Source organism: Calidris pugnax, unplaced genomic scaffold (genome assembly GCF_001431845.1).
Source record: "Calidris pugnax isolate Ruff unplaced genomic scaffold, ASM143184v1 scaffold44, whole genome shotgun sequence".
Classification (NCBI taxonomy): Eukaryota; Metazoa; Chordata; class Aves; order Charadriiformes; family Scolopacidae; genus Calidris; species Calidris pugnax.
In genome coordinates, this window is record NW_015094506.1 from 7005093 (window position 1) to 7014182 (window position 9090).

The window sequence follows — 9090 nt, forward strand, 5'->3', positions numbered from 1 at the left end:
CGCCCAGAGCGGTCCCTGCAGCCGGAATGGCTGAGACCGCCCCCGCCGCAGCGCCCGCCGCCGCCCCGGCCCCCGCCGCCAAGGCCGCCGCCAAGAAGCCGAAGAAGGCGGCGGGCGCCGCCAAAGCCCGCAAACCCGCCGGCCCCAGCGTCACCGAGCTGATCACCAAGGCCGTCTCCGCCTCCAAGGAGCGCAAGGGGCTCTCCCTCGCCGCCCTCAAGAAGGCGCTGGCCGCCGGCGGCTACGATGTGGAGAAGAACAACAGCCGCATCAAGCTGGGGCTCAAGAGCCTGGTCAGCAAGGGCACCCTGGTGCAGACCAAGGGTATTGGTGCGTCTGGATCTTTCCGCCTCGGTAAGAAGTCCGGAGAAGTAGAGAAGGCACCTAAGAAGCGGGCGACCGCGGCCAAGCCTAAGAAGCCGGCGGCCAAGAAGCCCGCCAGCGCCGCCAAGAAGCCCAAGAAGGCGGTGACAGCGAAGAAGAGCCCCAAGAAAGCCAAGAAGCCGGCGGCCGCCGCGGCCAAGAAAGCGGCCAAGAGCCCCAAGAAGGCGACCAAGGCTGCCAAGCCCAAGAAGGCGGCAGCGGCCAAGAGCCCGGCGAAAGCGAAGGCGGTGAAGCCCAAAGCAGCCAAGCCCAAGGCGGCCAAGCCCAAAGCGGCCAAGGCGAAGAAGGCGGCGCCCAAGAAGAAGTAGACCCCCGGGGGAGAAAACTCTTGCTCCGCGCTTAAACCCAACGGCTCTTTTAAGAGCCACCCACCTTTTCTCAAAAAGAGATGAAACACTGTAGCTGCCACGCAGGTTGTGGATACAAGGGGGATGTTTTCAGGGGGAATGGCAGTCTGAGGGTGAGAGCACGTGCTTTTAGTTTGGGGACAGGCAGGAGAGGGTAAGAGCAGGAAACTTAAGGGTTGCTTTCTACACCTCCCCTCACCGGGGAGAGCGGAGCCCAGCGCTGGCAGCGTGGAAAGGCGCAGGGATTGGACGCGGTTTAGGAAGGGACGAGCCGGCGGCGTCCCGGGAGCCCCGTCAGCAGCGGCCAGCCCCGCCCCGGAGCGGGCAGGGAAAACAACGCCGTGTCCAAGTGTGGGGACGGGGCTGGCTCCCTGCGGGGAGTGCGGTTGTTCACCGTCGGCCTCAGCCGAAGGCGCGCTAGTACTTTTTGCTACTTATATTTAATGAAATCCAAGCTCTTTTTCTGATTTGGGTGGTGGCTCTGAAAAGAGCCTTTGGGTTTCTTTGGGAAGGACTCCCCGGGCGCTGCTCTTCGGAGGAGCTCACTTGGCTTTGGCCTTGTGGCTGTCGGTCTTCTTGGGCAGCAGCACGGCCTGGATGTTGGGCAGCACCCCGCCCTGCGCGATCGTCACCTTGCCCAGCAGCTTGTTGAGCTCCTCGTCGTTGCGGATGGCCAGCTGCAGGTGGCGGGGGATGATGCGCGTCTTCTTGTTGTCGCGGGCCGCGTTGCCCGCCAGCTCCAGGATCTCGGCCGTCAGGTACTCCAGCACGGCCGCCAGGTACACCGGGGCGCCGGCGCCCACCCGCTCCGCGTAGTTGCCCTTGCGCAGCAGCCGGTGCACGCGGCCCACGGGGAACTGCAGCCCGGCCCGCGACGAGCGCGACTTGGCCTTGGCCCGCGCCTTCCCGCCCTGCTTCCCGCGGCCGGACATCGCAACGACTCAGCAGCAACGAGTTGGAGCCGCAGAGAAATAAAGTCAGCGCCGCAACTCGGGCTTATATCCCTTCTCAGCCAAAGGCGCGCGTGTCGATAGGCCGAGAGCGGAGCGCTGCCAGAGCAGCCAATGGGGACGCGGATCGCATTCTGACCAACGGCGATGAGTTACGGGGAGCGACTAGCGGAAAAACTTCTCTCAGCCAATGAAATCTGAGACTTGGGGAAGCCTTAATTTGCATACGGTGTCTATAAAAGGAGGGCGCTCACGCTGACTCTGCATCCGCGATTGTCGGTTGTTCGGAGGAGGTGTGGTGAGAGCTTGAGTAAAATGCCTGAGCCGGCTAAGTCCGCCCCCGCGCCCAAGAAGGGCTCCAAGAAGGCCGTCACCAAGACGCAGAAAAAAGGTGACAAGAAAAGGCGCAAGAGCCGCAAGGAGAGCTACTCCATCTACGTGTACAAGGTGCTGAAGCAGGTGCACCCCGACACGGGCATCTCGTCCAAGGCCATGGGCATCATGAACTCCTTCGTCAACGACATCTTCGAGCGCATCGCCGGCGAGGCCTCGCGCCTGGCGCACTACAACAAGCGCTCCACCATCACCTCGCGGGAGATCCAGACGGCCGTGCGGCTCCTGCTGCCCGGCGAGCTGGCCAAGCACGCCGTCTCCGAGGGCACCAAGGCCGTCACCAAGTACACCAGCTCCAAGTAGAGCGGCTCCCAGCGCCGGTTTTATAACCCACCAACCCAAAGGCTCTTTTAAGAGCCACCCACCTTCTCAGTAAAAGAGCTGATGCTGCGGTGACTTGTGTGGATCTGTCCTGGGTTCTTCTCGGGAAAGGAGAAAGAATCGCGTGAAAGAGCTGTCACTTTACAGCGGGGTATGTGTGTGTTCGCGGTGAATGCTGTTACCTGTGTCTGTCCTGCCGGAGCAGAGAACGCGCACGTTTTGCTAAAATCACCCGGGATCTCGCTTTGCTTTGGCGTGCGGTTCGGGGCGGGGGTGTTACACAATAAACGAGCGGTGTGGTCGGTGTCTTTACATGCCTCAACCCGAGCTTGCTCTGGAGAGGCAACGCCTGCTCTTTCTCCCGGCGAGGCGCTCTAGAGGAAGGGGGCACACCGAAAGCACAGACGGCTCAAGGTGACCGTCTCCTTTTTAGTCTTCTCCAGCAAAAAGCTCCTAGCTCGACCTCGCTTCATCCCCCTCCCCAAACCCCCCTTCACCCATCGTGAACCGTTAACGTTCTCACGGGGGACCGGGGGAAGCACAGCAGAGTGCTGCACGGCGTTCTGGCCCTTGAACCGCACAGCCCCGCCTGTGCTCCCCAGCGCGGCTCAGCCCCGGCGCTCTGTCCCGGCCGGAAGAGCTTTTCCCCCCGGAGAGAGCTTCCCCCGCTTCTCCCTCCACCGGCCCGTTTCCCCGCGCCCCGAAAATCCTGCCTCCGTGGCGCGGGGGAGGCGCGGCTGCCGGGGTCGGTCGGTCGGACCTGATTGAGGACTGCACGGCGCTCCCCCGCAGGCGGGCGCGGCGCGGCTCCCGCGAGGGCGGCGATTGGTCGCGGCGGCGCTCGCGGCCCGTTCCCGTTCCCGCTTCACCGAGGCGCGCTCCGCCGAGGAGGGACGGGCCTGGAACCGGGGCCGGGGGTCCGCCAAGAAACCTTCGCCCCGGCTCTGCGCCGAGTGTGGTGCCGCCTGCGCCCGCCGCCTTCCTGCCGCGGCTCCGAACCCAACGCCGTTCCCGTGGGGGAGTGAACAGCGAGCGCCCGGGAGGGAGGGAGGGAGGGAGGCTGCTGAGCGAAGGAGCCTCAGCCGCCGGTCCGGATGGTGCGGGTTGGAGGGGGGGCGGGCTGGGAGGGGAGTCATGGGGACAGAGTCCTTTGGGTTGGAAGGGACTTCTAAAGGCCGTCTATCCCACCCCAAGAAGCAGCGATAGCGTCAACTAGATCAAGTTGCTCAGGGCTCCGTCCAGCCTGACCTTGAATTTCTCCAAGGATGGGACATCTGCCACCTCTCTGGGCAGCCTGTTTCAGCGTTTCACGGCCATCAGTTTAAAAAAAAACAAACCCAAACCCTTTTTTCCTGGTGTCTGGTCTAGAACTACACTGTTTGAGTTTAAACTCATTACCCTCTGTCCTAAAAAGCTCGCCCCGGTCTTTCTTATAAGCCCCTCAGGAAGCCAAGTCCGAGGCGTGGGCTGAGGGGGGGGGTGCCACACGGGTCACGCACGGCAGTTCCTGCTGCCTCCCTCGCCTTCCCGCCGCCCAAACCCAACTGTCCACGGGGACAGTCCGCCCGTACCGCTCCGGAGAACGCGAGGGAGCCGAGGCTAAAGCGGCCCGGAGAGGCAGGAAAGAGCAAGCGGCCGTGGCGGGAGGGGGGCGGGCGGGCCGGGCCGGTTTGCTAAAATCACCCGGGATCTCGCTTTGCTTTGGCGTGCGGTTCGGGGCGGGGGTGTTACACAATAAACGAGCGGTGTGGTCGGTGTCTTTACATGCCTCAACCCGAGCTTGCTCTGGAGAGGCAACGCCTGCTCTTTCTCCCGGCGAGGCGCTCTAGAGGAAGGGGGCACACCGAAAGCACAGACGGCTCAAGGTGACCGTCTCCTTTTTAGTCTTCTCCAGCAAAAAGCTCCTAGCTCGACCTCGCTTCATCCCCCTCCCCAAACCCCCCTTCACCCATCGTGAACCGTTAACGTTCTCACGGGGGACCGGGGGAAGCAAAGCAGAGTGCTCTACGGCGTTCTGGCCCTTGAACCGCACAGCCCCGCCTGTGCTCCCCAGCGCGGCTCAGCCCCGGCGCTCTGTCCCGGCCGGAAGAGCTTTTCCCCCCGGAGAGAGCTTCCCCCGCTTCTCCCTCCACCGGCCCGTTTCCCCGCGCCCCGAAAATCCTGCCTCCGTGGCGCGGGGGAGGCGCGGCTGCCGGGGTCGGTCGGTCGGACCTGATTGAGGACTGCACGGCGCTCCCCCGCAGGCGGGCGCGGCGCGGCTCCCGCGAGGGCGGCGATTGGTCGCGGCGGCGCTCGCGGCCCGTTCCCGTTCCCGCTTCACCGAGGCGCGCTCCGCCGAGGAGGGACGGGCCTGGAACCGGGGCGGGGGTCCGCCAAGAAACCTTCGCCCCGGCTCAATACAAATTTTGCTTTAAAGCAATTTTTAGCCTTGACAATTTACTCATTCAATATTCATGGAATTGTCAGTTGGAAGGGACCTCTAGAGATCATCTAGCCCAACTCCCCTGCTAAAGCAGGATTGCCCAGAGCACATCACTCAGGACTGCATCCAGGCGGGTCTTGAAAATCTCCAGAGAAGGGGACTCCGTGACCTCCCTGAGCAGCCTGTTCCAGGGTCTGTCACCCTCACCGTAAAGAAGTTCTTCCTCATATTTGAGTGGAGCTTCCTGTGTTCCAGCTTGTGCCCGTTGCCCCTCATCCTATCACTGGGAACCACTGAAAAGAGTCCAGCTTCATCATCCTTTAACCTACCATTTAGTACTTGTAAACATAGATAAGGTCTCTCCTCAGGGTTCTCTTCTCGAGGCTGAAGAGCCCCAGCTCGAGGCTCTGCACGGCCCGTCCCGTGCGGAGCGAGAGCGTCGGTGGCGATCGTGGAGCGATGGCGCGCACGAAGCAGACGGCGCGTAAGTCGACGGGCGGGAAGGCGCCCCGCAAGCAGCTGGCCACCAAGGCGGCCCGCAAGAGCGCGCCGGCCACGGGCGGCGTGAAGAAGCCGCACCGCTACCGGCCCGGCACGGTGGCGCTGCGCGAGATCCGGCGCTACCAGAAGTCGACGGAGCTGCTGATCCGCAAACCTGCCATCCACCGGGACTCCCAGACCCCTGGATATATATACTGGGTTTATAGAACCCTGTGAGTAGTGATGTGATTAAGTTCTCCAAAATGAACTATATCAATTTCTTCATTATTAATGATATAACGGGAACAGTATGAAGTTCACTTAAATTCAATAGTACAACAGCTCTTTTACTGTTAATGTGGTGGCTCTTAAAAGAGCCTTTGGGTCTGTGTGGGCTGCCTCGGTGTGTGCTGGAGCCAGGGAGGGGCAGCGTCGGGAGCCTCAGGCGCGCTCGCCGCGGAAGTGAACTTCATACTGTTCCCGTTATATCATTAATAATGAAGAAATTGATATAGTTCATTTTGGAGAACTTAATCACATCACTACTCACAGGGTTCTATAAACCCAGTATATATATCCAGGGGTCTGGGAGTCCCGGTGGATGGCAGGCTCTCTATGAGCCAGCAATGTGCCCTTGTTGCTAAGCGGGTCAAATAGGGAAGAGTGTGGCCAGCAAGTCGGGGGAGGTCATTCTCCCCCTCTGCTCTGCACTGGTGAGGCCACAACTGGAATACTGCGTCCAGTTCTGGGCTCCCCTGCTCAAGAGACAGGGAACTACTGGAGAGTCCAATTTAGAGCAACCAAGATGATTAAGGGATTGGAGCACCTCCCTTACGAGAAAAGGCTTAAAGAGCTGGGGCTCTTCAGCCTCGAGAAGAGAACCCTGAGGAGAGACCTTATCTATGTTTACAAGTACTAAATGGTAGGTTAAAGGATGATGAAGCTGGACTCTTTTCAGTGGTTCCCAGTGATAGGATGAGGGGCAACGGGCACAAGCTGGAACACAGGAAGCTCCACTCAAATATGAGGAAGAACTTCTTTACGGTGAGGGTGACAGACCCTGGAACAGGCTGCTCAGGGAGGTCACGGAGTCCCCTTCTCTGGAGATTTTCAAGACCCGCCTGGATGCAGTCCTGAGTGATGTGCTCTGGGCAATCCTGCTTTAGCAGGGGAGTTGGGCTAGATGATCTCTAGAGGTCCCTTCCAACTGACAATTCCATGAATATTGAATGAGTAAATTGTCAAGGCTAAAAATTGCTTTAAAGCAAAATTTGTATTGAGGGAATATATAAAGAACATGAATTAACATTACGATGCTATTAACAAATAAAAAAAAGTTAATGTTTGCATTTAATTTCATTAATTACTACGTTCTGAAACGTTAATGAAGCGCATTGACAGCTCTTTTATTGTGCATGTATTGGCTCTTAAAAGAGCCTTTGGGTTTAGCGGTAACAGGGCAGCGTCGGGAGCCTCAGGCGCGCTCGCCGCGGATGCGTCGGGCCAGCTGGATGTCCTTGGGCATGATGGTGACGCGCTTGGCGTGGATGGCGCAGAGGTTGGTGTCCTCGAAGAGCCCCACCAGGTAGGCCTCGCTGGCCTCCTGCAGCGCCATGACGGCCGAGCTCTGGAAGCGCAGGTCGGTCTTGAAGTCCTGCGCGATCTCGCGCACCAGGCGCTGGAAGGGCAGTTTGCGGATCAGCAGCTCCGTCGACTTCTGGTAGCGCCGGATCTCGCGCAGCGCCACCGTGCCGGGCCGGTAGCGGTGCGGCTTCTTCACGCCGCCCGTGGCCGGCGCGCTCTTGCGGGCCGCCTTGGTGGCCAGCTGCTTGCCCGCGGGCCGCTCGGAGGCAGGATTTTCGGGGCGCGGGGAAACGGGCCGGTGGAGGGAGAAGCGGGCCCGACCGGGACAGAGCGCCGGGGCTGAGCCGCGCTGGGGAGCACAGGCGGGGCTGTGCGGTTCAAGGGCCAGAACGCCGTAGAGCACTCTGCTTTGCTTCCCCCGGTCCCCCGTGAGAACGTTAACGGTTCACGATGGGTGAAGGGGGGTTTGGGGAGGGGGATGAAGCGAGGTCGAGCTAGGAGCTTTTTGCTGGAGAAGACTAAAAAGGAGACGGTCACCTTGAGCCGTCTGTGCTTTCGGTGTGCCCCCTTCCTCTAGAGCGCCTCGCCGGGAGAAAGAGCAGGCGTTGCCTCTCCAGAGCAAGCTCGGGTTGAGGCATGTAAAGACACCGACCACACCGCTCGTTTATTGTGTAACACCCCCGCCCCGAACCGCACGCCAAAGCAAAGCGGGATCCCGGGGGGATTTTAGCGAAACGTGCGCGTTCTCTGCTCCGGCAGGACAGACACAGGTAACAGCATTCACCGCGAACACACACATACCCCGCTGTAAAGTGACAGCTCTTTCATGCGATTCTTTCTCCTTTCCCGAGAAGAACCCAGGACAGATCCACACAAGTCACCGCAGCATCAGCTCTTTTACTGAGAAGGTGGGTGGCTCTTAAAAGAGCCTTTGGGTTGGTGGGTTATAAAACCGGCGCTGGGAGCCGCTCTACTTGGAGCTGGTGTACTTGGTGACGGCCTTGGTGCCCTCGGAGACGGCGTGCTTGGCCAGCTCGCCGGGCAGCAGGAGCCGCACGGCCGTCTGGATCTCCCGCGAGGTGATGGTGGAGCGCTTGTTGTAGTGCGCCAGGCGCGAGGCCTCGCCGGCGATGCGCTCGAAGATGTCGTTGACGAAGGAGTTCATGATGCCCATGGCCTTGGACGAGATGCCCGTGTCGGGGTGCACCTGCTTCAGCACCTTGTACACGTAGATGGAGTAGCTCTCCTTGCGGCTCTTCCGCCTTTTCTTGTCACCTTTTTTCTGCGTCTTGGTGACGGCCTTCTTGGAGCCCTTCTTGGGCGCGGGGGCGGACTTAGCCGGCTCAGGCATTTTACTCAAGCTCTCACCACACCTCCTCCGAACAACCGACAATCGCGGATGCAGAGTCAGCGTGAGCGCCCTCCTTTTATAGACACCGTATGCAAATTAAGGCTTCCCCAAGTCTCAGATTTCATTGGCTGAGAGAAGTTTTTCCGCTAGTCGCTCCCCGTAACTCATCGCCGTTGGTCAGAATGCGATCCGCGTCCCCATTGGCTGCTCTGGCAGCGCTCCGCTCTCGGCCTATCGACACGCGCGCCTTTGGCTGAGAAGGGATATAAGCCCGAGTTGCGGCGCTGACTTTATTTCTCTGCGGCTCCAACTCGTTGCTGCTGAGTCGTTGCGATGTCCGGCCGCGGGAAGCAGGGCGGGAAGGCGCGGGCCAAGGCCAAGTCGCGCTCGTCGCGGGCCGGGCTGCAGTTCCCCGTGGGCCGCGTGCACCGGCTGCTGCGCAAGGGCAACTACGCGGAGCGGGTGGGCGCCGGCGCCCCGGTGTACCTGGCGGCCGTGCTGGAGTACCTGACGGCCGAGATCCTGGAGCTGGCGGGCAACGCGGCCCGCGACAACAACCTGGAATCCCTAACCTCACAAAATGGGAACTCGTACACTGTACGAACCGAAGTCGACTTCGCGGGAGCCCCCTTTATACCGGCGCTGCCCAAAGCAGCGGCTCCACAGCGCCGCATCCCCATTGGGTGGAAGTTCTGCCGTAGAACGTCACGACCCGCTAAGCTTTGCTATTGGACGCTTCTCGATTCGCGCGCCCATTGGCCGAGGAAACAGCGCCTCCCTCACAGCCAATCAGCGACCGCGCCACCGCTCCGCCCGAGCAGGATATAAAGAGGCTGGAGGGCGCTGCCGGGATCAGGT

The 9090-nt window shown here is 60.8% G+C and overlaps 6 protein-coding genes across 6 annotated transcripts; 3 read left to right on the forward strand and 3 right to left on the reverse strand.

The window, feature by feature from the left end:
• The first annotated feature begins 26 nt into the window (after nucleotides 1-26).
• On the forward strand, nucleotides 27-1031 carry LOC106901448 (histone H1.10-like). Its single transcript, XM_014964223.1, has one exon. It carries the CDS (start codon nucleotides 27-29, stop codon nucleotides 690-692), a length of 666 nt encoding a protein of 221 aa, XP_014819709.1. The 3' UTR covers nucleotides 693-1031.
• A 124-nt stretch (nucleotides 1032-1155) lies between these two features.
• Nucleotides 1156-1687, reverse strand: LOC106901449 (histone H2A-IV). Its single transcript, XM_014964224.1, has one exon. The coding sequence runs from the start codon at nucleotides 1661-1663 to the stop codon at nucleotides 1274-1276; it is 390 nt and encodes a 129-aa protein (XP_014819710.1). The 5' UTR covers nucleotides 1664-1687; the 3' UTR covers nucleotides 1156-1273.
• A 165-nt stretch (nucleotides 1688-1852) lies between these two features.
• On the forward strand, nucleotides 1853-2467 carry LOC106901450 (histone H2B 5). Its single transcript, XM_014964225.1, has one exon. The coding sequence runs from the start codon at nucleotides 1997-1999 to the stop codon at nucleotides 2375-2377; it is 381 nt and encodes a 126-aa protein (XP_014819711.1). The 5' UTR covers nucleotides 1853-1996; the 3' UTR covers nucleotides 2378-2467.
• A 3161-nt stretch (nucleotides 2468-5628) lies between these two features.
• LOC106900970 (histone H3-like) lies at nucleotides 5629-7709 on the reverse strand. Its single transcript, XM_014963292.1, has 3 exons — nucleotides 7683-7709; nucleotides 6771-7230; nucleotides 5629-5737 (listed from the first exon to the last, which is right to left on the reverse strand). The coding sequence occupies exons 1-2, from the start codon at nucleotides 7707-7709 to the stop codon at nucleotides 6772-6774; spliced, it is 486 nt and encodes a 161-aa protein (XP_014818778.1). The 3' UTR covers nucleotides 5629-5737; nucleotide 6771.
• Nucleotides 7710-7758: 49 nt separating this feature from the next.
• On the reverse strand, nucleotides 7759-8376 carry LOC106901070 (histone H2B 5). Its single transcript, XM_014963406.1, has one exon. It carries the CDS (start codon nucleotides 8230-8232, stop codon nucleotides 7852-7854), a length of 381 nt encoding a protein of 126 aa, XP_014818892.1. The 5' UTR covers nucleotides 8233-8376; the 3' UTR covers nucleotides 7759-7851.
• A 165-nt stretch (nucleotides 8377-8541) lies between these two features.
• Nucleotides 8542-9060, forward strand: LOC106900971 (histone H2A-like). The gene has a single exon (XM_014963293.1). It carries the CDS (start codon nucleotides 8566-8568, stop codon nucleotides 9058-9060), a length of 495 nt encoding a protein of 164 aa, XP_014818779.1. The 5' UTR covers nucleotides 8542-8565.
• The last annotated feature ends 30 nt before the right edge of the window (nucleotides 9061-9090 follow it).